At 40.2% G+C, this 26,100-nt stretch overlaps 4 protein-coding genes across 10 annotated transcripts in view; 3 read left to right on the forward strand and 1 right to left on the reverse strand.

The window, feature by feature from the left end:
• The window catches only part of LOC118304899 (collagen alpha-1(XVIII) chain), a 33,644-nt gene extending 30,159 nt beyond the window's left edge, over window positions 1–3,485 (forward strand). For all 5 annotated transcript variants that reach the window (XM_035629698.2, XM_035629695.2, XM_035629696.2 and 2 more), the window contains 5 exons: window positions 77–109; window positions 193–594; window positions 689–886; window positions 1,272–1,381; window positions 1,540–3,485. In XM_035629698.2, coding sequence (XP_035485591.2) covers window positions 77–109; window positions 193–594; window positions 689–886; window positions 1,272–1,381; window positions 1,540–1,753 — 957 coding nt within the window. In that variant the 3' untranslated portion in view covers window positions 1,754–3,485. The remainder of the gene's footprint in view (window positions 1–76; window positions 110–192; window positions 595–688; window positions 887–1,271; window positions 1,382–1,539) is intronic.
• A 722-nt stretch (window positions 3,486–4,207) lies between these two features.
• Window positions 4,208–11,057, reverse strand: LOC118304975 (PI-PLC X domain-containing protein 1). 2 transcript variants are annotated; one of them, XM_035629701.2, is made up of 7 exons: window positions 10,838–11,057; window positions 10,194–10,330; window positions 9,882–10,004; window positions 6,496–6,651; window positions 5,685–5,797; window positions 5,388–5,458; window positions 4,208–5,164 (listed from the first exon to the last, which is right to left on the reverse strand). In XM_035629701.2, the coding sequence occupies exons 1-7, from the start codon at window positions 10,938–10,940 to the stop codon at window positions 4,866–4,868; spliced, it is 1,002 nt and encodes a 333-aa protein (XP_035485594.1). In that variant the 5' UTR covers window positions 10,941–11,057; the 3' UTR covers window positions 4,208–4,865. The 2 variants fall into 2 exon arrangements, with proteins under 2 accessions (XP_035485594.1, XP_035485593.1); XM_035629700.2 differs by having other exon boundaries at window positions 9,882–10,007; window positions 10,838–11,056.
• Window positions 11,058–13,967: 2,910 nt separating this feature from the next.
• On the forward strand, window positions 13,968–18,117 carry LOC118305631 (four and a half LIM domains protein 2-like). The gene is made up of 6 exons (XM_035629749.2): window positions 13,968–14,112; window positions 15,698–15,881; window positions 16,033–16,207; window positions 16,346–16,515; window positions 16,649–16,835; window positions 17,440–18,117. Exons 1-6 carry the CDS (start codon window positions 14,033–14,035, stop codon window positions 17,589–17,591), a joined length of 948 nt encoding a protein of 315 aa, XP_035485642.2. The 5' UTR covers window positions 13,968–14,032; the 3' UTR covers window positions 17,592–18,117.
• A 793-nt stretch (window positions 18,118–18,910) lies between these two features.
• On the forward strand, window positions 18,911–25,994 carry c1h7orf57 (chromosome 1 C7orf57 homolog). 2 transcript variants are annotated; one of them, XM_035629751.2, is made up of 8 exons: window positions 18,911–19,045; window positions 19,948–19,995; window positions 20,239–20,412; window positions 20,694–20,778; window positions 21,064–21,184; window positions 22,125–22,189; window positions 22,333–22,436; window positions 22,843–25,994. In XM_035629751.2, the coding sequence occupies exons 2-8, from the start codon at window positions 19,953–19,955 to the stop codon at window positions 22,899–22,901; spliced, it is 651 nt and encodes a 216-aa protein (XP_035485644.1). In that variant the 5' UTR covers window positions 18,911–19,045; window positions 19,948–19,952; the 3' UTR covers window positions 22,902–25,994. The 2 variants fall into 2 exon arrangements, with proteins under 2 accessions (XP_035485644.1, XP_035485643.1); XM_035629750.2 differs by having other exon boundaries at window positions 19,028–19,158.
• The last annotated feature ends 106 nt before the right edge of the window (window positions 25,995–26,100 follow it).

The following is a 26,100-nucleotide window of genomic DNA, read 5'->3' on the forward strand; positions in this document are numbered from 1 at the left end:
CTTAATTATGAACCAGAATGACACATAAATACTTCTTCTATCTTTTATTTATGCAGTTGTTTCCTCATTTTTTCAGCTTGGAAGCTACATTGCTTTGCCCCGCGAGGATGTGAGTGCAATTTTTCCTTTCTTCTCTTCCCAAGAACATACAACTCGCCATGTTTTAATAAATCTCATGCACTTTATCAACAGGGTAATGAGGTTGCAGCCGTGGAGCCCCCACCCGTCGTCCCCTACTCCCCAGATCACCACTCCCACATTGACTTCCAAAGCCCACCCGACAGTCACAGTCAGTCACAGCCCGACGGGCACCATCCGACACACACAGAGCCGCGATACCCGTCAAACCCTGATCCAAGATACACAACCCACCCTGACCCGCGCTATCAGCCCGATCCGCGGTACCCAGCTCAAACAGATCCAAGGTTTCCAAGTTACACAGAAAGACAAAACCAACCAGATGGTAGGTATTCTGTCCATACTACCCAGGACCGCCCCGCACACCCGGACAGTCGCTATGCAGTCACCCCTCAGCGAAGACCTCCTCCTCCTGTGCCCCACATTCCAGTCCACCATCACGCTTCAGGTCCAGGGGTAAGAGAGGCCACTTTAAAACAGGCATACTCTCATCACCTGTTTTTTATCACGTAATTGTGTAACATTACCGTGCATGTGGGTGTTTCCACAGCTCCACCTGATCGCCCTGAACAGCCCTCAGACTGGCTCCATGAGGGGGATCCGCGGTGCAGACTTTCTGTGCTTCACCCAGGCTCAGGCCATTGGCATGAAGGGAACTTTCCGGGCTTTCCTGTCTGCCAGACTCCAGCATCTCAACAGCATCGTCCGCAAGGCAGACAGGGGCCGTTTGCCAATAGTCAACCTGAAGGTACTCAACAGAGATTTTTCAACCATTCTGAAGGGACTGTTTTTAGATTTTGGGAAATGTATTTATTTGGATTCTTGCGTCAGATGAGTGGATCAGTACCACTAGATAACAATTCACCAGATCAGAACAATGTAAATAAAGGCACCCAGTGTAAGTCCACATTCCTGTTTGGATATTAAAGGGGATAGTAGAGACCTCATAAACACGGCTAAGGAGGAGGCATCAGTTTACAGTAGGCCACCACTCTGCAACACATTTGATTATTCATTCCAGACAAAAGCAAGACAGCCGAGCATTCTCACTTTGAATGAAGGCAAGTAACTAAAATACACTACTAATCGTCACAGGATTTTGGAGCTAAATCGTGTCGTCTCATCTCTCTCAGGATGAGGTGCTGTTCGACAATTGGGACGCCATCTTCACCGATGGCAGAATGAAGGATAACGTGCCGATCTACTCCTTCAGTGGCAAGAATGTTCTCAGTGACAGCACATGGTGAGCAAAAAAGAAAACTAAAGAAAAGAAAAACTTCCAGCAAATGACAATATATCATGATTATTGAACATTGTTTTTTTTGTATTCTGAAAGTCAAGCAGTACAAATTACACATTTCACAAAAATCTTTTCACTCCACCCGGTCTTTGTTGTCCCAGGCCAGAGAAGATGATGTGGCACGGGTCAAACAGTGACGGTCAGCAGCACGCCGACGGCTTCTGCGAGACGTGGCGCGTGGACGACCGGGCGCTTACCGGCATGGCGTCGTCGCTGCAGCGCGGCAGTTTGCTCCAGCAGAGCTCAAGCAGCTGCTCCAGCTCCTACGTCGTGCTGTGCATCGAGAACAGCTACATCGGCCACTCTAAGAGATAGACAGGCACACGCACACAAACACACACACACACACACACACACACACACACACACTCACATACACACACACACACACACACACACACTTTTATCTATCGTTGCACTGTATGTGGTGCTTTGTAAATAAGTTGTTTTTCTTCTAATTGATAATTAGTTTATGTTTTTTAGCCCCTCTCCAATGGTGCTATACAGGATTTTCCCTATGTTGAACCAAAGTTAAGCTCAGGTGACCTACAGTGTAACACACCCTCTGGCAGCAAGTCTGAACCGTTGACGGCAACAGTGTATTTGTGTTTGCGACTTGTCAGCTCATATGCTGATAAAAATATTGAAATTACCTCGCTCGGTGCCCTGGTATTGAATTATCTCAAAAAAGTACTCAGCAACTTTTGAAAAAGATTTAACAAGACTTGTTTCTGTTTTTAAGGTATTTGTGAAATCTTCAAAGACTCTTCTAACCATCTGGATGAAAAAAAAATATTTCCTTAATATTAAATTAAAATCAAACTCAACGTCAAAAGTAAAGTAAAAAAGTAATGTGTTTTCTTTTAAACAGTTATATTTCTCTAAACTGATTTATACTACTACACTTCTATTTTCCATCTAGGACTTTAGGATATTCTAACATTTTCTTTTCTAAACCGTGACGTTGAAGCGCTGTCTCTAAAAATGTATCCATGTGTATATTCTTAAGAAAAGTTTACACTCTGTGACTGTTATATAATGGGAATACATGCAAGGCAGATTTATCTCAGAGAGGGACACACCACTGTGACCATTTGTAGGAAATTATGTCTTGACCACCGCAGAAGAATTGTGTAACAAGAAATACGCGTGGTACTTTTCATGTTTCCTTGTCTTCCCTGCATTTGACATGAAATTTTACAGCTCAAGTGCCTGAGTTTAAAAACAATTTAAATACCACATTTACTTTTATGGGCAGTATTTTCCAGTGCTGCACTGGAAGACGGAGTGATTGATATACACAGACGATTTCAATGCTGTTTATCTCTTTAAACAGTCAGTGCAGACAGTAAACACATCCAAGAGCGGGAGATACATGGTATATAAAATGTATCTTAGAATTTCTTCTCCTTTCCACTGATTATATCTGTAACCCATAGCACTTGAGTAATCGCCTTTTCGTTTTGCTACTGTCTTACATGGGGAGATATTTTCAGATTTTTTTTTTAGCAGTAACAAAGGGATGTTTATTTTTTTATAAACTGTGCTTTTTCTAGTTCAACTATTAATGTGTGATGTGAATGCTTTCACTGGGAATAGTAACATTTCCAAATATACCCAGCAAATGTGCAAATGGTCTGATGTGTTTTGTAATCCTGCAGATTACATTTACAGTTTCCCACGTACAGTATATATAAAGTTTGTGCACATACAAATACAGTTTATGTACAGTTATCTGGACAGGATTCAGCCATAAATGTTTTATGCACTGTTGCTTTTTTTGTTTCCCCCCCCCCACGAGAGCAGTACAGTATAGGCACTAAAGCTAACTTAGTGGTCTCAAGTGGAGAGGATACAAGCACATCTGTTAAACCTGATTGTCAGTGATCGGTTTCTGGAGGGTGGAATTAAAATGTCATGTAATAACATAGCATAACATAACTTGAGTGTATTAACTCCTGCACATTGCAGTCTGTCTCCTTTTGTTAAGTGAGCAACGTTTCTGGAATGTTGCATCTCCGTGAATAAATCTCTGTGGAAACTGTGAGTTACGTTCTCCTCTGAAGGTGTGTGGCATTTGTCTTGAACTGATATGCCAGTCAGATTAGTAAACCTCAGTTGAAGATATCTGCACACGCAGGAAGCTGTTGAAGCTCTTAAGATCGCAAAAAACGAGGGTGATCCAGTGCAGCGGTGGACAACTATTTAGACAACATATCAAAACACTAGTTGTTGTTTTTTCAGTTCTCTGTGGGTGATGTCTTCAAAGGTGTAAAATCAGTATTTGAACGGAAAAAGGTCACTTATGCTGATGAAGGGAAAACCTGTCAATGTCGGATCTTTACAAGTTGACTGGGCGATTCTCCTGATGAGCCTCGCCATATACAGTGTGATAAGGGATTTTCTTTTGGCCTTAGGGTTGTTTGTTTCTTTCCTCAGTGCGGATCAGGATAACCTGCAGACCTGCTTTTTTTCTCCATCAGATTTCTCCCATGAACTCACATTAGACCCAGACACATAAACGTCCCCCTAAATGAGAAGAACAGAGAAGAGATGCTGGTGATAGAGATCGGGATACGGCTGCAGAGTCACAGTCTATCTGGACGGACCTGCTGGTACTTTGTCCCTCTACTTTGTCTCATCTTACTCACTAGTTCACCTGTACACTTTCTACTGTGTATTTACTAACCTCTCTATTATTAATACTGGCTGCTAACCATAAGCTATATTGAACTGCCAAAAATTGTTGAAAGAAATCTGAGATCACAATATGTTTAAAGTATTTATTTACACAGTGTATGAATGTTTATATTCCATATGCCAACATCTTCATTACTTTGCAGTACAATGAAAAAAGTATGCACAATATTAAAGTGCACATGGAAAAAGTGACATTTTAACTGTATTAACACACTGCTATGTATTTGTGAGCTCATGTAAGAGTTTACTAAAGTAGTGTAACAGCTCATCCTGTGGACACAGAAATGGAAGCACATAATTAACGACACTATAACAAAACAGTCATAGTAAACATATATAACTTGAAAAAATACTGCACATGAGCAAAGATGTGACGTGCTTATGGCTGTGAACAGCCTTATCTTGTGTTATAAAAAATATTAAATGTGTGTATACTGATGAAAATTGATGAGTAATGGGACAGACAGTTGAGTCTCCCCAGAAAACCTGAATATGTGCATTTTGAAAAGAATACAACAATGATACTGTGTCTAAAGTGATATAAGAATGTCACAAGACATGTTCGAATGATCTGACATGTATATTTGGTGGTAAGTAGTGTGAAACTCTGACAGCATGTTCACAGTTTTAATTAAATATAATAGTCATTAATACCTACTACACGGACAAACCAGTGTAAACGGGAGATTTAAAAGTACAGGGTGAAGTGCAAAGTGTATGTTGGATCTCAGACACAGCCAGTGGCGTCTCCTGACGTCCTGCAGGCGAGGCAGGCGGCTAGCGTGCCGGGTCGGCCCAGCCGCTTGTAGTTTAGGCCTATCACAAGTGAGCAGAACTGGCTGACACCCACAAAGTCGCAGCAGACTACGTTTACTCCACCGGCCCCGGTCCCCGGCCGCTGCTCGCTCACCCAGCTCAGCAGCAGCGAGAGAGCCTTCGTGGTCATCGTCCTCATGTTCTGGAGGGGGTGGAGGAGGACGTACGGGGCATCTTCGGTCAGGTTCAGGCCGCTGACATAAAAACCAGCTGAAAAACCAAAGCAGACAGTTGAAAATGAAAATCTGAAAAGGGATTTGAAAATTTGGCTCAAATAATCAATTGCAAGTTAATACATCAATATTAATGATTCAATAATTTAAAGCCGACAGGGTTTCCATACTTTTATCTGAATCAAACTTTGAATGTATTTGTGATGAAGTTTTTAATAGTGTAATTTTTACTTGTACTTAGGTGAATGATTTGAGTCTACCTGGTTGTCTTCTGTGCTTCTGCTCCTCAAGGTAAGCGATCACCTTCTTAGGGTCTGGGGTGTCAGCATACCTGGAAACAGATTGCCCCAATGAGGCCGGTCAAGTTAATGTTTAATGTTCAATGTGTATATTTTGTAGTCAATTTACAGACAAATATTTCTCAGACCTTGAAAACAGCTGCAGCTAGGGATGTTTGAAAACACTGGGCTTATGCTTGGATTTGATGCATACCAATAAAAAACATGGAGTGAAACACATGCAATTTTGAATGAAAACTATTGGGAGACACCAGTTACCAGTATGGTATTTCAGTCCACAGCTCAGGGTGCTGCAGCACCAACTCCTGGTTTCCATAGGAAACGATAACCTGCTGACCTCTTGACCAACAGGAATGCAGAGTTGGAGTGTCCTGCACACGTACACACATACCGCTGAATCAAAACCTCAGCCAATAAACTGGCAACTGAACGAAAACTTCAGTCATCAAAAATGTAATCATAAACTTGTTTATCACTTTTCACACATAAAGTGCATTAAATAACATCCAAAAAGACATATAACAAATAATTAAAAATGTTGGCAAACAAAAATATTAACATCAAATAAAAAGAGGTGGAATAAAATGGAACTAAACTTTGTGTTGAGTTGCATGACGGATATTAATGGGCAGGCAGTATATGGTATGGTGGTATATTTAATCCTGTAGCATCTGATGACCAAAGGCAGCTGGTCCGAGTTTAGATGGAGAGACAGTCTGCTCCTGATGATAAATCTTTCGGTGCCATGTAATCTTGTTACTTAAGCAACATTAGTTTAATCTCAGTTCTGATTTGTTTAATTCGTTTCCATGTCATCAAGAAGTCAAACTAACTTTCATCAACAACTCAATAAGGCAATTGTGCCCATCACAGGTTCCCACAGCCCAAGGTGAACTCTTCCAAAGTGCTATTTTGCCTGAGCAACGATCCAGAACTTAATTTTATTGAATAATATTGAGGAAAACCAATATTCTTTATCTATTCTCAGCCCAATTATGTTATCACTATTCAAAACGATTCCCTGCGTCTATCTGCTTTTTTTTTTTTTCTCTCTTTCTTTTTTTTTTACCTGTGAGGGGCAGAGTTTGTCTCCAAACAGCGTGAAGATGTTCCCCACGAGACAAGCATGATCTTCGTCCGTCAGCGAGGCAAAATGCGTGCAGGAAAGGATTATAATCTCTTTAGGATGAGCGTCCAGCCAGGTAGCCAGTTCTTCCAGGGCCTCCTGCACAAAGACGAGTCAATTCAATTCAATTCAATTTTATTTGTATAGCGCCATATCACAACATACATTGTCTCAAGGCACTTTACATAGTGAGGTCAATATTACAATATTACAGGGAAAACCCAACAAATCCCACAATGAGCAAAGCACTTGGCGACGGTGGAGAGAAAAAACTCCCTTTTAACAGGAAGAAATCTCTGACAGAACCAGACTCAGTTGTGGGCGGTCATCTGTCTCGACCGGTTGGGGTGAGGAGAGAGAGGAGGAAGAGAGGAGAGGTGGGCAGAAAGAGGGTGGGAGGAGAGACAGTAGGAGAGAAGAGAGAGAGAGGACAGTTGTACAACCGCCGCTGTAATCTCTACCAGACTGATACTTATAATTAAAAAATACAATTATGTTGTTGTCATTATATAGTGGTGATATTAATATTAATATTAATAATAGCAATAATAATAATGACGGGTTTGGGTCCTGCAGCTCTGGGGTCAGAGATACACTAGGAGAGATAGAAAACACAAACAGGGTTAGTGACATGTACTGTAAACATATCGGGGGATGGGGGGGTAGTATAACAGTTGCTTTAATTTCTACCAGACTGATACTTATAATTAGTGAAAACTGATACTTATAAATACAATGATGTTATTAATAATAATGATAGTAATAATAATAATGACGGGTTTGGATCCTGCAGATCTGGGGTCAGATCTACTAGGGGAGAGAGAAAACAGAGTTAGTGACATGTAATGTAGATACATGGGGGCAGAGAGAGAGAGAGAGAGAGATTGAAAAGGTGGGAGAAGGAGAGAGATATAAAGGGAGAGAAAGAGGGAGAAGGAGAGAACGGGAGAGGGAGAAAGATGCTCATGATATAAGTTCCCCCAGCAGTCTAGGCTTATAACAGCATAATAAAGAAATGGTTTATTAAACACCTGAGCAGTTCTAACTATAAGCTTTATCAAAAAGGAAGGTTTTAAGTTTAACTTTAAATGTAGACAGGGTATCTGCATCCCTGACACAAACTGGGAGCTGGTTCCAGAGGAGAGGAGCCTGGTGGCTGAAGGCTCTGCCTCCCATTCTACTTTTACAGACTCTGGGAACCACAAGTAATCCTGCATTTACAGAGCGAAGTGATCTATTGGGATAATATGAAACTAGGAGCTCTGTAAGATATGATGGAGCTTGATTATTAAGGGCTTTGTATGTTAGGAGCAGTATTTTGAATTTTATTCTAAATTTTACAGGAAGCCAATGCAGAGATTCTAACACTGGAGAAATATGATCTCTTCTAGTTCCTGTCAGAACTCGAGCTGCGGCATTTTGGATTAGCTGGAGGCTTTTCACAGACTTATTGGGGCATCCTAGCAGTAATGAATTACAGTAGTCCAGTCTAGAAGTAACAAAAGCATGGACTAGTTTTTCAGCATCCTTTTGAGAGAGGATGTTTCTAATGTTCTTGATATTGCGCAGGTGAAAGAAGGCTGTCCTAGAGACTTGTTTTATGTGTGAGTCAAAGGACATGTCCTGGTCAAAGGTAACTCCAAGGTTTCTCACAGTAGAGCTGGAGGCCAAGGTAATGCCATCCAAAGTAACTATATGATCAGATAATGTTTCTCTGAGGTGTTTAGGGCCGAGTATAATGACCTCAGTTTTTTCTGAGTTTAGAAGTAAAAAATTATAAGTCATCCAGGCCTTTATGTCTTTAAGACAATCCAGAAGTTTGTCGACCTGATTAGTTTCATCTGGCTTTATAGATAAATACAGCTGGGTATCATCAGCGTAGCAATGGAAATTGATGCGGCGTTTTCTTATAATATTGCCTAAAGGAAGTATATATAGAGTGAAAAGTATCGGTCCCAGTACAGAACCTTGTGGTACTCCATGTCTCACTTTTGTATGCATGGAAGATTTGTTATTAACGTTAACAAACTGAAATCTATCAGATAAGTAGGACTTAAACCATTCTAGTGCTGTTCCTTTAATCCCAATGTGTTCTAGTCTCTGTAACAGAATTTTGTGATCGATGGTATCAAATGCAGCACTAAGATCTAAAAGGACGAGAATAGAAACATATCCACTGTCTGAGGCCATGAGAAGGTCGTTGGTAACCTTCAGTAGTGCTGTTTCTGTACTATGATGTTTTCTAAAACCTGACTGAAAGTCTTCAAGCAGACTATTCCTGTGTAAATAGTCACATAACTGGTTAGCAACAGTTTTTTCAAGGATTTTAGAGATAAAGGGGAGGTTTGATATGGGTCTATAGTTAGCTAAGATATCTGGGTCCAGAGTTGGTTTTTTGAGCAGAGGTTTAACTACTGCCACCTTAAAGGCCTTTGGTACATAGCCTGTCAATATAGATAAATTGATCTGATCTAATATGGAATTATTAATTAAAGGTAATACATCCTTAAATAGCCTTGATGGAATAGGATCTAAAAGACAGGTTGATGACTTGGATGAAGTGACAAGTGAAGTCAGCTCAGCCAGATCTATAGGGGAGAAGCATTCTAAATAAAAATTAGGCGATACTATTGGTTCAGAACCTACAGTACTGGACCATGTGCCATTAGTGGGAAGAAGCTGGTAAATTTTTTCTCTGATGGTAATAATCTTATTAGTAAAGAAACTCATGAAATCATTGCTACTTAGAGTTGGAGGAATAGACTGTTCAGTAGAGCTTTTACTCTCAGTCAGCCTGGCTACAGTGCTGAAGAGGAACCTGGGGTTGTTTTTATTTTCCTCTATTAGTGAAGAAAAATAATTGGTTCTGGCATTTCGGAGGGCTTTCTTATATGTAATTAAACTATTTTTCCAGTCTAGGTGAGAATCATCTAGACTATTGGAACGCCACTTCCTTTCTAACCTACGTGACGTCTGTTTTAAAGCGCGTGTCTGTGCATTAAACCATGGAGCAATCCTCCTCTGTTTGACTGTCTTCTTTTTCAGAGGGGCGACAGTGTCAAGTGTGGAACGTAGTGAGGCTGCTGCACTATCAACAACATCATCAATTTGTATGGGAGTAAAGTTTTGATAACGATCCTGCACTGTATCGACACATGGCAGTAGAGTAAATAACGAAGGAACTGTTTCTTTGAATTTACTAACAGAGTTAGTATTGTCATAACGGAAAAAACTGATCACAGGTCGAGTTCACACTCGGCTCTGTTCAGTTTTCAGGAGCGACTCTAGTTCCCCGCATTTCAGTTCTGAGTTCAGTGTAGTTCCTGCACCTTGACTGCTATGAGTGTGTAGATGCCGTGGGCGAAGAACAATCTTCCGCCTCCCTCCGGCTTCCTGGCAATCCGCAGGTCCAAGAACCGAATACCGAGCTCGCACTGCTCACTGAGGAATGACTGCTACACACGAGAGACAAAACAAGATGAAAGAATGTACAACTATAGACAGATATTCCAGGTAAAAAACAATGCCTGTGGCAGTATTTCCAGTTACGGTGTCAATGCCTTGCTCAAGCAATGGCGCAATTAATCTTATTCCCAATATGCATGTTAGGTTAGTAACAGTTTGACATATTGCCCCTTTACCTGAGTGGTGGCCCAGCGGTAAACACAGGGGCGAGTGCAGCAGGGGAACAGCCTGTCGATCATTCTGAGGAGGAAGGGCTCTGAACTCAGCACTGGCGAGGACACATCCAGACAGAACGACATGCTGTCATGGCTCCCTGGACAGATGGAACAATGGGATTCAGAGTGTCCACATACTTTTGGCCATATGGTGGTTCATAATAATAATAATAATAATAAATTTAATTTATAGAGCACTTTTCATTGCTAAAAGCGATCTCAAAGTGCTACAGAGTAGAAACAAGATAAAAAGAATGTTTAAGAAGAAAAAACATCGGTGGAAGAAAAAGTACAAAAATTTAGGGGAATGCTTGTTTAAAAAGAAAGGGTTTCAGGCCCTTCGTAAAAGAGAGAGTGCTTTGTAGAGCCATCAGGTGGTCTGGAAGGGAATTCCACAGGCGAGGAGCGGCTGAGCAGAAGGCTCCATCCCCCATGGTTTGAAGGACAGGCAGTTGAAACATAGAAAACCCCCACGAAATTATACTTTTTTTGTGGTGAGATCAAACTGGATATTAATATATGTACAGTTACAAAGTTAATCTGCAATCCGTGTGTTCGCAGTCTGGACTATTTGTTCCATATATCCAAGTTAGGCCACTAACTACCGGGTATGGCCAGGTCCCACAGCGGGACGTCCAGCAGCCCCTCGGGGAGACGGGACATCCAGTCCGGGTTCCCTTCGAGCTGTCGCCCTTGTTCGTCCTCCATGTCCTCTCTTATTGTCTCATGGCGGAGGTTCAACAGGCTCCTTTGCCTTCTTTCCCCCACCGGATAAACCGTTTGTTTACAAAGTCTTCCGGGTTTTAAAAACGTCCACTAGCGTCAATGACCAAAAAAACAAATACACTTCTTGTTCTTATTTTCAAAATAAAACAGGAAAAAGAAAAGGGTTAGTTTTCAAAACCAAAGCCACATTCACAAAAAAATAACATTGAATTACAGGTTAATTTTATGTTCTGTTGCACACGTGCACAGTGTGGCATGAATGGTATTAACAAAACACAGTCCAATATTTTACAGCTGTTGGAATGGTAGCAGAATGGCATTCAATACACAGAAAAATTAAGATGTTAATAACAGACGTAAATGCAATTCCTGTACAGGCGAACTCTCCTTGAAATGAAGAAATGGAATGCTGGTATGAACATAATCTGTGTTGCAAAACTATTCACACAAGAGTGTGTATTAATGATTACTTGGTGCTTAAAAAAGTACGACAAATTCTTATCATTCACCCATGGTGCAGAAGCACAGGAAGGTTTCAACATAGTGCAGTACCGGTAACAGAATAACAACCTAGGCCTAGCACTCTCACCTCACAGCAAGAAGTTTCTTAGTTCAAGTACATTTCTGTGAAATAATTCCTTTTTCACAGCATGTTTTAGGAGATTTAAGAGTTTCAAAATTCTAAGAATCAATTGCTATTTCATCCCAAACATCGGACAAATAAAACTAAATGCAAGCCAAAACCAAAGTCAGACTTTTCCCCTCGTTGTATCAGCATCGATAGAAATTGTAGCAACAAATTGTGCAATTTGTTTACTAGGAAGAGCATGTGGTATTTAAATTGTTTATTAAGGGTCAGTCAGCCAGTTTACAGTGAAAATTAAATAAGACGATAAGCAAAGAAAGCTAATCTGAGAAACGTTTAAATAGATTACTTGATTGAGAAGGATGAAGGGAAGCAAAACAAATCCTAATCATGTTGGAATTTCATGGAAGTGTTAAAATCTGCCACTGACCACCCGGTTTTAACTACAGTAATGCGGTTAACTTTTTGATGTTAACAGAAATACAGCAAGAAACAACATTGGCGATTCATGGAACCCCTTCAATAACCCACTGCGACGGCAAACTGCCCCATCCAATTTCCACAAATATTAAACGAGTCCTGACATTGGAATAAGTATTCACAGATAGTTGCTCTTTGTACAGAGGGACATGTCGGCATTAACATGGAAATTCATTGATCGAATAATTATCCCACAACCCAATACTGAATATTGTCCAACATTTGCTTTTTGTTATTTTGTATTTCAATTCACCAAAGCTGTTTTTCTTTAATCAGAAGTGCAGTGTCTGTTTACATGGGCTAGAGTGTGTGTGCGTGTGTGTGTGTGTGTACATATATACACATTCGGTGTATGATTGTGTAATATAACTACTATTTAAAGACAGATGAACCATTGGCTATTTGATGTCCTCCCTCATTTCTAATCCTTATGTGGATGAGTGGGTCACCTGAAAGACATGTGGATGATCATCAGGATGAAATTCTGATTTAAACAAATCGAATCCAGTCACCCACTTTAAGTTAAAAGTTTTTAGGATTGCATACTCCCAGTCCTTTCATACTAAAGTTTATTATACTGCTGCCAACTAGCACCCACCTAGCAATCCAGGTAGATTATATTTAGTTGTAGAAATTTGGTTTAAAATTAAACTTATTTTTTCATACCACATTATGTCCACAGTGGTTTTTCTGTGCTTTGCAGGCGGCAGCATATTACCAGACGTGTGTGTGTGTGTGTGGGTGGGTGTGTGTGTGGGTGTGTGTGTGCGTGCGTGTGTGTGTGTGGGTATGCGTGGGAGCGTGTCATTTACAGTGTTATCCAGAGGTAAGCATTTTCTTGCAGCGACTAATTAACTAATGAACTAAAACTAAATAAACTCAACAGTATATTTTAGCTGAGTCATGTTTTTTTTTTTTTACTTTAGGGTCATAGTTTATCTGAGCGGTGTCAGAACTAGTGAACTCAGTTCACATGAGGAACCCAGATCATGTCAGTGGACCCATTCACACCAGATCTGGGTTCTCCTCGGGTCAATTAATTTTGATCCGTTGTTGTTATTGTTGTTTGTTTCTTCAATTTGTGGTGGAAATGTGGCACGACACTTGTCCTCAGATTATTATCTATTCTTGTTATGTGTGGTGCTTGATCAGCCATTTCAAAGAAGTAACTTCATGTGACACAAATCTGGGTAAAGTCTAAATTACATAACAGGATTAGATACTAGGAATACTATTCTTTTTAAAGAATTAACCACACTTTATTCTTTAAAAAAGAATTCTTTTGATGACGAAACCTGTTTAGAAAGTTGCCATCTGCACGTAGATCCCCGTCTGCACCAGATGCTGAGTTGAGGCTGATGGTTTTTGTATTGCCATTACAATTTACACTATATTTTGCAGTAGTACCACTGATGAGCAAAATGCCATGACAAAAATTGCATTAGGTTGGTAGTGACACTTTGTATGGTTGTATGGTTTTCGAGATTTCCATTGTGTCGTTTATCTATTATATCTTGTCCATGATGAGTCCAAAGAACTTTAACTTACATTTTAAGATCAAAATGACTTCTCATGGTGCCAGAGGAATAGTCAGGGAATCTTAAAAAAATCATCTGGATAAAGTAAAACCACTGGAGACCAAGTTAATAGCAGATTTGGAGAAGTGATTTATTAATGGATGGACTATAAATAGAATGCAATATTCCCTTCATTGAAATACCATAAACAGCAAACAACACTTTTCGCAATGCATCCTAAATAAATAAGTTACTACATGCACACATCCCCTTTTCTGTGGGATATGTGCTTGTAGGTTGTATTCATCGTCTGAAGTTGTGTCCGTCACGAGGTGAGGGCATGGTCAAGAGTATTAAGAGTTCCGCATTTCACATTTGTGGGAATTTATAGCAGTCTGAATATAAAATGACCAGCCCACTCTGGTCACACCACTGCCTTCCCTGTCCTGCCCCGGTGTGGGTCACGTTCTGCTCTAATTTTATTTAAGTACATGAGCAAGAGGACTGCACTCAACAGACACCTTTGGTCTCAGTCTGCGAACAAGCTCCTACTCAGACACTGCGCTGACAGGTAACAGCTCCCGCTCTCATTTCTTTGACTGCATTGTCTTTATTCCTGTTTTCTGCAATCCGCACGCAATGCTCTTTTTATTTCTTATCATTTAAGAGAACTTTGGCGATTTAATTTCTGTCAATGTGTAAATTAGCCGTCCAGAGGTTTAGAGGATTACTTGACCTTCTTCGCTGGGTTTTTGAAAAAGGGGAAAGAATGAAGATAAAGTAATCTTTACAACACATAATTATTTCATTGCATGGCATCATGTAATTTCAATGACTGTCAATTGAAGGAAACTATATATATATATCTATATATATATATATAGATATATATCTATATCTATACATATATATATATATATAATTAGAACTGTAAAGGGATGATAGAAGAAGCAGAATGAGGAGATCAAGTATTTACAGTGGTGCACAGATGTTGGAATGAGGCGTACAGAGGGAGTATTAGGTTTAGGAGGTATGGGCTAACAGCGGAGAATAGCGTGTTAAGATACGGGCATGGAAGCATCAGGGGTTGGAATTTATATGGAATATAAATTTTTTTTTAAAGATTGGGTTTAGATTAGAGTTTTTTGGGGTATATAAATTATAGAGCATTTACAGAGGTGAAAGATCCACTCATTCATTATCGAATATTTGCCTCTCAGTTCAGTTCTCTATTGAAATGAAATTGAACGACTGCCGTGTTCCAAATATTATGTGTCAAAAAAGGGATGGCAACGCTTAAAATCCATGTACAGAACGCAGTCCAGGTTTTGTGGAGGTTTATAGGCTTTTTTGAGCTGCCGAAGTCTTTTACATTTATTCTCCTTCATCAAATACTCTAAATTGTCTAAATTCTTTTATTCCATATTAAAGTGAAAAGCTGCGTCATCTCAGTCGTCTGGTGTGGGGGTTCGGGGTTACTGATTTAATCTAATGTGCACTGAACAGATCAGAACAGCATGAGTTTAGCTTTTGAAGACTACAGAAGCCTAAAATAGATTTTTTTAAAATATCAAATGTCAGATAAAGATCCTTTTTTTTTAAGCTTACTGTTAGCTGGATAGAAGTCTGAAATAGTAGATGATGCAAATACCTAACTTTTTATTCATTCTTATGTGCTTCCCTTTACTTTATCTCTATAAAAAAATCCCACTTCTTTTTATTTCTATCCTTGTTGCTTTCCTCCTCGCCAATTTAACCCTCTTTCTTCTTGGTCTTATTCCGAATACTTTCTTCCTTGAGCCAGTAAACCAGATTTAAAAGTCACATCATGTCCATTAATACTTAAGTGGAAGGCATTTACACTGCTTCCATTTGGGCGCTGTTTGCCACATTCCTTGGCCTAAATTGTTGTGCGTAATAGTCAATTAAGTCTCCAGGCATCTCAGATGTCAGGGGCTAATGCTGTGCCTCGTACATTGGCGGGGGAGGCATGATGAAGTTCATAATTCACCGGACCATGTGATTCTGAGATACAGCCAACGTGCTTTATATATATATATATATATATCTGCAATTACAGAAATCAATCAGCTCCAATGGATACTTTGTGAACCTTAATTGGTTTTAAAAAATATGTTTTTAATGTTACAATCCAGGGGACTCAGAGAGGAGATTTTAATCAACATGGCTGAGCGCTGCGACTGCACTGACTGTAAGGAGTCCTTATACGGGAAGAAATACATCCTGCAGGAGGATGATCCATACTGCATTAAGTGTTATGAGGCACTTTTCTCCTACAATTGTGAAGGGTGCCAGAAGCTCATTGGCTGCACCAGCAAGGTAATATTTTCAATGAGTCACAAACCTAGTTTTGTAGCATTGTCACCAAAAACCAAATGTACACTTCATATCAACCAGCATGAAGGCTTCTTTAAAATGTAATCTCATTTCTAACCAATCCAAACATTCTCTCCTTCCATGTGCCCTGCAGGATCTTTCGTACAAGGAACGCCACTGGCACAGCGAATGCTTCCTCTGCATCCAGTGCAGCCAATCGCTGGTGGAGCAGCCGTTTGCCACCAGCGATGACAAGCTGATGTGCACCGAGTGCTACAGCAGCATTTACTCTGCCAAGTGCAATCAGTGCCTGAAGACCATTAAACCAGGTGAGGAGGCCTGATCGCAGCCAACACGTATGCATTTGTTACAAAAATCCACCAAAAAACATTGGAGTTACACACACGAGTCGGTTTGGTAGCCTTCAAATCTTAAGGTTCCTCCTTTCTGCCCCCTCCACCCACCAGGCTCCAAAAAAATGGAGCACAAGGGCAACAGTTGGCATGAGAACTGTTTCACCTGCAACCGCTGCCAGCAGCCCATTGGCACCAGGACCTTCGTCCAGAAGGAGGCGAGCAACTACTGCCTGCCCTGCTACGAGAAGCTGTATGCTCTGCAATGCGTCCACTGCAAGAAGGTAAAACGACACTGACTGGGAATGACGTTTGCTTGTGTGGACACAAGGGGGCCCTCTGAAAAGCATTTCCTCTTTATTGCCCTCATGGTGTTAACTGTCTAAAAAACACAACACTTTTCCCTTTAATTTTCAGCCCATCACCAATGGAGGAGTGAACTACCGCGACCAGCCCTGGCACAAGGAGTGCTTCGTTTGCATCGGCTGCAAGCAGCAGCTGGCCGGCCAGCGGTTCACCTCTCGGGACGATTTCACCTACTGCCTTGACTGCTTCTGCAACCTGTTTGCCAAGAAATGTGCTTTCTGCACCAACCCCATCAGCGGTAAAGTTAAACCTGTACTTGTGTCACAAATACCGTGGCTCGAAAAAATATTTATTCACATCCATTGTATAGCGTAGTAGGACTTTTTGTTTAAGATTACTGATAACGTTCTGTTTATTGCCAGTTCGTAGATGGTATATTGTTCAAGCAATAGTTATTGTAAAGGGATTGAACTTGCCCTGCCTGGAAAGGGTTGATTTGGCTCAAACTCCAAATTCCCAGTTTAACATCATTAGGACTATATTAGTCTTGCTGATATAGCTGCAGCAAATACTTCTGCTACTACTCCCGCTACAGATACAGTTACACAAATTTGTTCACAGGCTGAGTAGGGCTATTTACTACTGATAGTAAACTGAGACTGCCAACTGGAACAGAGACTGCAATGTTTGAGTTGTACTGTTTATTCTGAGAATACATTTAGACAAGAGTACGTGGAGTTTAAATGGCACTGAGAGGTTCCCCGATCATATGCTTCCTCCTGCATCCTGATTATCCAATCACCAAACATTACCAGACTATTACATTACAGAGATCATGAGATAGTTGGGAATGCTGGGGCAGATTACCCATGTCTCTGTTTTTTTTTGTGCTTTTGTCTCAGGTCTCGGGGGAAGCAAGTACATCTCCTTTGAGCAGCGCCAGTGGCACACCAACTGCTTCAACTGCCAAAGGTGCACCGAGTCTCTTGTCGGCCGTGGTTTCCTGACGAGCAAAGACGACATCCTCTGCCCCAACTGCGGCAAAGACCTCTGAGTGATCTCTGAAGCCAGAAAAGAGCCTGTCCAAGATGGCTGCCAAAGAAAGAGAATTAGTATTATTCTCCTAACCCAACCTTTGTTGCATTATTTTGCCTTTATTGGTTTCTTGCACATTAACCTGCTGCTGCTAAGGTGTCTTCTGCATGCGCTGATGATCCTGTATGTTATATTAATCAGTTGAAGTCTTCTTTCCAAAATGCGTTTTTTTCTGTTTTATTAGTGTCTTAGAAACATTTATCTTTCATAAAGTTAGTAAGTTACTTTCATATCAGGAATCCTTCAAACAAATTTCATATCCCCTTTTGGAATGAAAGTCTGTGTGGCATAATAGTAATTGCCAATATTGATAGATATTTAGAGCTTTTTAAGAGCTTCTACAGTTGTTTTAATTGATAACACTTTAGTGGCAATTAATCTTAGTAAAGTGAATTCACTAAAACAATGTGTTCTAATTATATGGATTCCTTTAAATGAAATATAAATCTGTTAAGCACAATAAAGATGTTTTGACTTGATGGACACCCCACTTGCTCAGTGATTTGATTTGCTATAGAAACTGCCTACTATTGTGTTGGAGACTATAAGGAAATTGTGCATTTGTGCTATTATGTAGCTATGTAGTATATATATATATATACACATAGATAGATAGATATATATACACATAGATAGCCAGATAGATAGATAAATACAATGTAATATTGTTATTCAGCTCTATATTCATTCTATGGCTGAGACCATGGTGAGGAAATATTCAAATTACTTACTCAAGTAAATGTTTATTACAAATAGTTTTGCTACTTAATCACAAGTAAAAGTCCTGCAATCATTTAAGAATAATCAGGTAAATGTACCTAGAGTATCAACATTAGAAGTGCAACATTTTCTTCTGAGTAGTAATGGTGTATAGGTATAAGGTAACATGAAATTGAAATGATCAAATGAAGAATATTATTATTATTATTATTAAGAACAAATTCCAAAACAAATGTACTGTAACGTTACTGTTAAAGCCCACCAGGGCCCAAAGATCGTCTCGTAAAGTACAGTCTATGGCAGTTACAGCAGGAATAGAGAAAGAAGTCTCACTCTCTGCGATTTCAAGATATAAATAAATGCAATATTTATTTTTATTTATTTAATGCCAGCCAAAAAATAAATCGGTCCACAATAATTTATCAAACATACAATTAGTTCAAGAGCTTTCGTAACCTAAAATGTGTTAACGTGGTGCTAAATATATGTAGTTCTTGATAAAGAGAATCCTAACTCTGGCTTTTTTTTGTGTCTCTGCTGTACATAGACGATCTTTGTTAGCGAACCGGATGCAGGCAGCAGGTGCCACAGGAAGTGTGTTTGTCCATCCTTGCCTGCTGAAAAAAGAAGCTATCGGCATTTTATTGCAACCACCCGATCAATAATCACATCGAAAGAAAAATAACTGATAATGTAAGATATGCGTCTTAATTTTTTGCTCGTTGAATTGTTACCCATTAACCTAAAAAGTGGAATTGTTGCAATACAGGATGAGGTTATCGCTGGAGAGCCACTGCGGCAGCTAGGTAGGCGGCTAGCTAGGCGGCTAGCAAGGCGGCTAGCTGAATTAGCAAGGCTTTGTTAGCCACATTATGAATTAAAACGACGCATTTGAAAACCCTAGGGACAGATTACGGTGTCGTGTGCAAATAGATATTCAAAATGTATATAGTCAAACTATAATTCAACAATCGTATGAATGCTCCCTTTGCAAAGGCAGCGTACTCATTATCAAATGCGTGCACTGTCGCGTGTTTGCCGGGCGATACCAGTCGATCGCCTTATTTCTGTCTCTCATACACGAACAAGACTTGTTTTATTTACCCTATATTATGTTTTACAGCATCCTAACTGCTACTGGCTGTAAAAGAGCTCAGGCAGGCCGCTGTATTTGATATGCGGAAGTGCGATGCCAAACTCCGTTAGATGAAAGGACGATTTAAGGTGTTGACGCTGCACCACCTGTTAAACATGATTATTCTATGACTTCTTAATGTCGATGGTCTTTTTAGGCAATTCGGCACGTAAAAATATCTACTATGGAATAAATTATATTCAAGAATCGCTCTTTATGTTTTTTGTATACTGCCCCTCTCAGTTCTCTGGTAGATAATGGTGGCTGAGGAAAAAGACACCCTCTGACAATTTTTTTATTTTCTGCAACAAGGGGGTACTTATGAAAGCTTTATGAAAGTGGCACTTAAACTTAGACTTATAGGCGTTGATGTAGATGAGCTTGATTTTTGATATATGTGGCATGCACTTGCAACCTGTCAGTCACACTGTTTGACCATGACATTTTACTGTGTCAACAGCTGAAATGAGCACCGCTGTGCCCAACCACCGGAGGACCAAGCCTGGAGGTAAAATATGAGACCACATGCAAAATTTTACAAAAAAATTCAGCTGATGTCTCCAGTTGAGTACTGTGCTAAATCGGAAAGCATAGCTCACAGTAAGAGAGTTTCCAGCTCACAGGCTAAACATGCAGTGCACTCACTGTGGCTCCTGCATGTGCGGCATATGCCAAGGAATCATTACGGCGCTTGCAAATGGAGCCATGTGCACGAGCAAAGCAAGCAGATTTAATTCTCAGTTCATTGCAGGCATAAAGCCCGGGGCCGTGAGCAGCGGAGCGACTGGGCCGACCTCCCAGATACCTGGTCTGTCCCAGAGCGCAGATGAAACCTCTCCGGTGGAGAGGTCCACCGGACGGCGGGTTGGGATATTTGAGAGCGACTCGGACTACGTCAAGCTTGCAAAGCAGGGAGGACACAAAGGTAAGGGATAGACAGGTTATTACCATCCAATTAGATTATTACTGATCACTACTGTTGGTAGCAAAACAGGAGAATAGTGGGGAATTTGGCGAAAATGGCAGCGTGGAGGAGAAAATTGCAAATCCTTACTTAGGCTTCCTTAAAGACACATATTTTACAATTATTTAGTAGCTGAATATACTGCCTGCTAATTTCGCATTGCGCTTTCAAAGGTGAAAGGCAATATTTGTAATTGTTGGAAGTGTTTTCGTCACACTTTGAACATTGTGTCCCCCCTGCAGGGCTGTTGAGTCATGATAATGATGCTGAGGATATGCCGCAGAAACCCTACAATCCACCCAACTGGTTTGGTGATGAGGCAAAGAGGTAAGAGGGCCAGTTAGACAATGAAATAAGAATTCTGTCCCGATGAAGACGCGTCGCCACACTTTCAGACGATGGTTTTGTGTTATAGAATTTCTAATGTTTCCCACAACGCACTGTCCTTGATTTGATGACCTGATGAACTTTCACTTTTTCTTGAGCCAAGTCGAGTTATAGATAAGATTCTTGATGCACCTGAGAGTGCAAAGAAAAAATAAATCAGCCAAAATTTGATGAGTGGGGAGCAATAATTTCACATCCTATGTCACCGTGGTTTTGTGCTTACAGTGGAAGCAAAGCAACGTCTCCCAACAGCCAGATGAAGGGGGGCAGCCAGCCTCTGGCTGCACCGTTTGGCACTGATAACAATTCGTCCTGGGAAAGAGAGACTGATAGATTTAACGATAAGGTGAATGGACCAAACTAGTCACCCCCCAACATGGACTCCATGCAAATATCTTCCATCTTTTATTAATTTAGTTTTTTTACCATCATCTTTCCTTTTATTTTCACATGATTTTGCTCCATCGTTTGCATTCGCAATTTGGTCAGGTTTCATTTCGGTTTAATGTTGCTTCTGGTGCTTTGACTGTATGGTAACTTTGTGGAAATACTGAGATAAGTTTCAGATAGGTGAAGACCTAGCCTGTAATAAGAACATAGATTTATTTTTCATCTTATCAGATGTATTTCATCTTATCAAGACTGATATCTTGCAGAAGAGGCTTTTCCAAGAAACCATATCATGTTAAATGCTTCGGTTGCATAACTTAATTGCAATCCTAATGCAGTATAAGAAATGTTAACAGACAAAGATTTGATTTCAAAAGCATGAAATGTTTGCTTTTTCATTTAAGAGAGCCCTGTTTTTTTTGATACAGTATGATCAACCAATGTTAATTTGGTGATATACAAATTAAGAAAAAACCCCAATCAAAATATTTTATTAGTTGAGCTGCTGCCTCAACAGGGTGCATGTCGGCCTAAAATGAGTTTTCTTTTTTAAGGAAATGTCATGAGCAAATTGAGTGTTTATGAATTTATGTCGCTTGGGTTTCTAGAAGCTTTTTGTTCATGAGTTTCTTCAATCATCTCCATTGCATGACTAATCTCCCCTAGAGCTGTCCTCCATCATTTCATCTTCCGCTGCATCACCCTGACATATTTCTTGTTTGTTTAACCTGTGTACTTGACAGTAAAGTGACTCAGGCCTGCTGTGATTCTGCAGCATAAATGTCAGAATTGTCCCCATGCTTGTTGTTTAATAAATCTGGGTTTGGAATCGGTTGAGATAAACTGTGATACATGGGCTACGTATAACCAGGAGCTGTAACGTTTCCATCCCACAGATGTCTCCTGATGATGCTACCACTGAGTTGGAGGGCCTGTCCTTAACCAACAAATACAAGCGAACGTGAGTAACTCTCTTTGAAGAATGTGCTACCAAATACTCTTGGAAACAATTTGTTTATAAGTTACTTCAGCAGAGAGTTTTATTAGATACGGGAGCCTCGAATAAACTCACTGTGACGTTGCCGTCTCCTGTCGCCACCTCAGGTGTTATGAAAAGAAGGCTCCTCCGGTCAGCATGTCCAAGCTCCTGAGTCATGGTTATGTGGAGGACAAGAAGAAGTCTCCCAATGACGACGATGAAGCCTCAAGTACGACACAGGGTTTGGTTTACAGATACAGATGCACAGTGCAGTAGGCTTCATGGCCTGTTTTTTTAGAAGAGTGAATGTGTTTGCTAATTCGTCTGTGCAATTATAAGTCACATAAGATTAAGCCTCTTCGGCTGAGCATCATTGTCCACATACACAAAGTTGTTTACTTTGTCTTTACACATTAGATAATGTACTAGCAGCGGAGTGGTGTCTATACGATTTATTCGTTTTTTAATCCTACTATATAATATTACTATTTTAAAGACCAGACAAGGCCATCCATATACGGTTGGTTGTTTAATTGTAAAATAAGAGATTATAGTACAGGAGTGTTGTGAAAAGTTTCAGTCTGGAATTATTTTATATTTTTATGCTTCAAATATTCATCTTTTTTTTTGTCTAGGTGTGACCTCGGAACATACCAGCACCATCGCGACGGAGGATGTGGATGACCTGGAGTGAGAACGCACAGGTCGTCGTCTGGAGGGAAAGGAGGGCGTCGTCCTTACACTGGTTCATGGTGTCACAAATCCACAAACACGCCACTCCGCCCGTCTCAGATTCACTCACACTTATTGTGCATCCACTGACTCTTAGGTTTTGTATTCATGTTTATGCAAAATTGCTGTCCTCTTTATTTGCTTTTATTTGTTGAAAACAATAATTCACAGATTTCGTTGCGTAGACGTGTCGGTGACTGCGGTATTTTTGTTGCCCCCTCGTGTTTTCGTTTCTCGATTTTGAAAGACGAGTTGTGCGCAGGGCAGGAAACTAACATTGTGGTGCTGTTATTTAACCTGCTAGTTTTATTTTATTTTTTTTTAATTCAAAACGAGACACAGGCTAAATCTAAAATTCTTTGGCTGGTGTTAGTTTCCCTCCCTGTTTGTATGAAGTTCAAGTTAGTGAATGTTACAAAGTCTTTGTGCTAATTCATTGTGGTTCCAGTGCTGTGAAACATTATTTGTTTCAAGGGCTCCCGCTTTCTGAAGGGATGCTAGAGGTTTTTGTGATTTCGGCTGCGGTGGTGGAAATGACCATTCGTTGAGACAGCAACCCTGCAGCTGTGACCATACGCCAAAGGGCGATCTGACTGCCGCAACCGCCGCGGTTTGTTCAGCTAACAAAGGGTAAAAACGTGATATTTAGGTTTCCCGCTCTGCAAAAGGTTTCTCCTCTCCTCTGTTCCTGACATAGCTCTGTTGTTTTTGACTCCCCTAAAATAGTGAAACGTGAAGCAACGTAGCGTCATATTTAAACATTATTTATGAAAGCTGTTAGTCCAGTAATCAGAATGAAGGGACATTCAGAAGAGAAACGCCTAATTTGAGAAAAAAAAACGTTGACCAGAAGAAATTGCTCAATTAACTTAAGTGACATTTGCCAGTTTCAAGACAAACGCCAGCAGGTGCTGCAAATTCAATTCTCTCATCGCTGCTTATTAATTAGGAAGCTCATCGGTAAGTCAATAACAGTGCCAAGTGCTGGATGCTGGTCCAGATATGTCAGGGGCTTGCTGATGATAGAGCTAGATTTGTGTTATTGTGCACGTTAAAGTGTTGTATCCTCCTTCAGCCTCATGCAACAACAGATGAAACATTCTGGAAAGTAGGAAAAGGGGGCCGCCTTCTGCAGACTGAAAATACCAGAGCGTTGGTGTCAGTGTAATTCCCTGTGAAGATGAAGGCAGAGGAGTTTAAAAAAGTGAGTTCCGAACATGCCAACCAAGCAGTTTTTTCTCCCTGCTCACATTCAGTGTTTTGACTTAGTGGACACGAGTAGGAGAAATTAAGTTTTAGTGCACAGCCCGTCCACACCCAACCGTCCATTTCATGACGTCTGTATCTGCCTGATGGGATCATCTTCTGTTCAGATTAGAGAAATGGTTAATGCTGCATCATTTTTTACATTGAAACAACTTCATAAGAGGGGGGGGGGGGGGAATCCTGGGCTTTGTGGTGACGTACAATATTACAGCCATGTTCCTGGTTTGCCATATTCTTCTCTCTCTTTCCCTATGTCTCTACTAACAACCTTTTTTTTAATTTGTCAATTAAAATGTACCCAAAGACTTGGCAAAATGCACTTGGTATAGCGTGCACAGTACATTCTCAAATTAAAGCCAATGATCAAAAAAAAAAATCTGAATTAAAAGAGCATAGGAATAATCATGTCAATGTTTTTGAATCCTATTTGTGGCTGCCAGGAGACATTTTACATCTGTAGCCAACACTCACTACTGCTGCTACAGTAGGGAGGAGGCACATCATCTCCTAACAAGCAAAACTTGGATTAATGTAATTGGTAAAAAAAATGGTTATTCCATCTATTTATTTGCTACCATTTATTCAGGTCCAGATACAAAATTGATTCCTTGTGGTTTTCCATCGTTGCCCTTTATGACCACATAACTAGTATTAAATTCCATGTTATGCAACGTTATAAAGTTCTGTGAGTGTTAAATATGTTGTCGAGCCCCTGCGGAAACCCTGACGCCAGAGACGTGACTTTTGAAACACTTTGACAACCTTTTGAAGTGCAAGAAAATGAATAGTGGTCTAAGTGGACAGTGAGATGTAACCCTTTCAACTTTCTAGTTTAATTTGGAGCTCTGCTGTATTGCAGAGTGCTCATAAATTCGCCCTCACCTTTTCACCCTCTTCCTCTCCTGCTTGCTTTTATGGTTGCAATTAGATTGACAGTTTTAGCCTTGAATCATTGAACAGTTATACTTTTTTTTTTTTTTTTGATGTAACTCTGAAGCAGACTGACAGTAAAATCCTAATCCTTCAGCGCCGTTTGTCTGGTGAATAAGCTGCTCTTAAATTGAATAGGACAAGGACGCTTTTGGGTCTGACGGCAAGATTTAATAAATCCAATAGAATCCTGCATCTCGAAATGATACAGCAGTCACACGGACTCTCGTTTGAAAATAATTTTACTTGATGTGTCATGTTCAGCACAACTGTCCGGTTGTCACTTTTTTCCCCTCAACACAATATATTTAAGCAGCGATGTATAATTTATCTGTGTGTAGTATTAAAATAGTGTCAAGTGCTGTTCCAAAACTAGATGCTTTATTGTGTTTAGTGACACTGGATCGTATTTTCTTGCAGTACGAAGAATGGCGAATGTATCATCCATTTGATATGGTTTGCTTTGGAGAACGGGTTTACTTCTATGAACTGTTACAGTAAATTTTCAGGTACCGTATTTAGATTTAAAACATAAATAGTGCTTTGCCGTTACAGTATCAGTTTACGAACCAGTATGTGGGAATCTTTTATTGGCTTAACTTTGCAGTTCCCTCCCCTAAAATCTCGTCACCTGTATGTCCCCCTCTTGCTTTTTAATCTGCAAATGGCAATAGCTCATTTAAAAAAAGAAAATGCAAATCTACCAGAGGAGAGTGAAGTGGGCAGGTTTTAAACTGAAGATCCCTTAAGTGTTCATTGTGAGTAGAAATCCTCACAACTCAATGTATATCCCTGTTTATTTGGATGACTGCTCACAGACTATAAACTATTATTTAAATAAATGGGCATGTGCATGTAACCGTGTAGTATTTGTTTTTCTCTTTAACGTGTTTGGACAGTCGTAATGGAAATTGTACTTTCTAGAATGAAGTTCATTTTCTTGTATTTGAATTTAGTCTCATGAA

The sequence above is a fragment of the Scophthalmus maximus genome, chromosome 1 (genome assembly GCF_022379125.1).
Source record: "Scophthalmus maximus strain ysfricsl-2021 chromosome 1, ASM2237912v1, whole genome shotgun sequence".
Lineage (NCBI taxonomy): Eukaryota > Metazoa > Chordata > Actinopteri > Pleuronectiformes > Scophthalmidae > Scophthalmus > Scophthalmus maximus.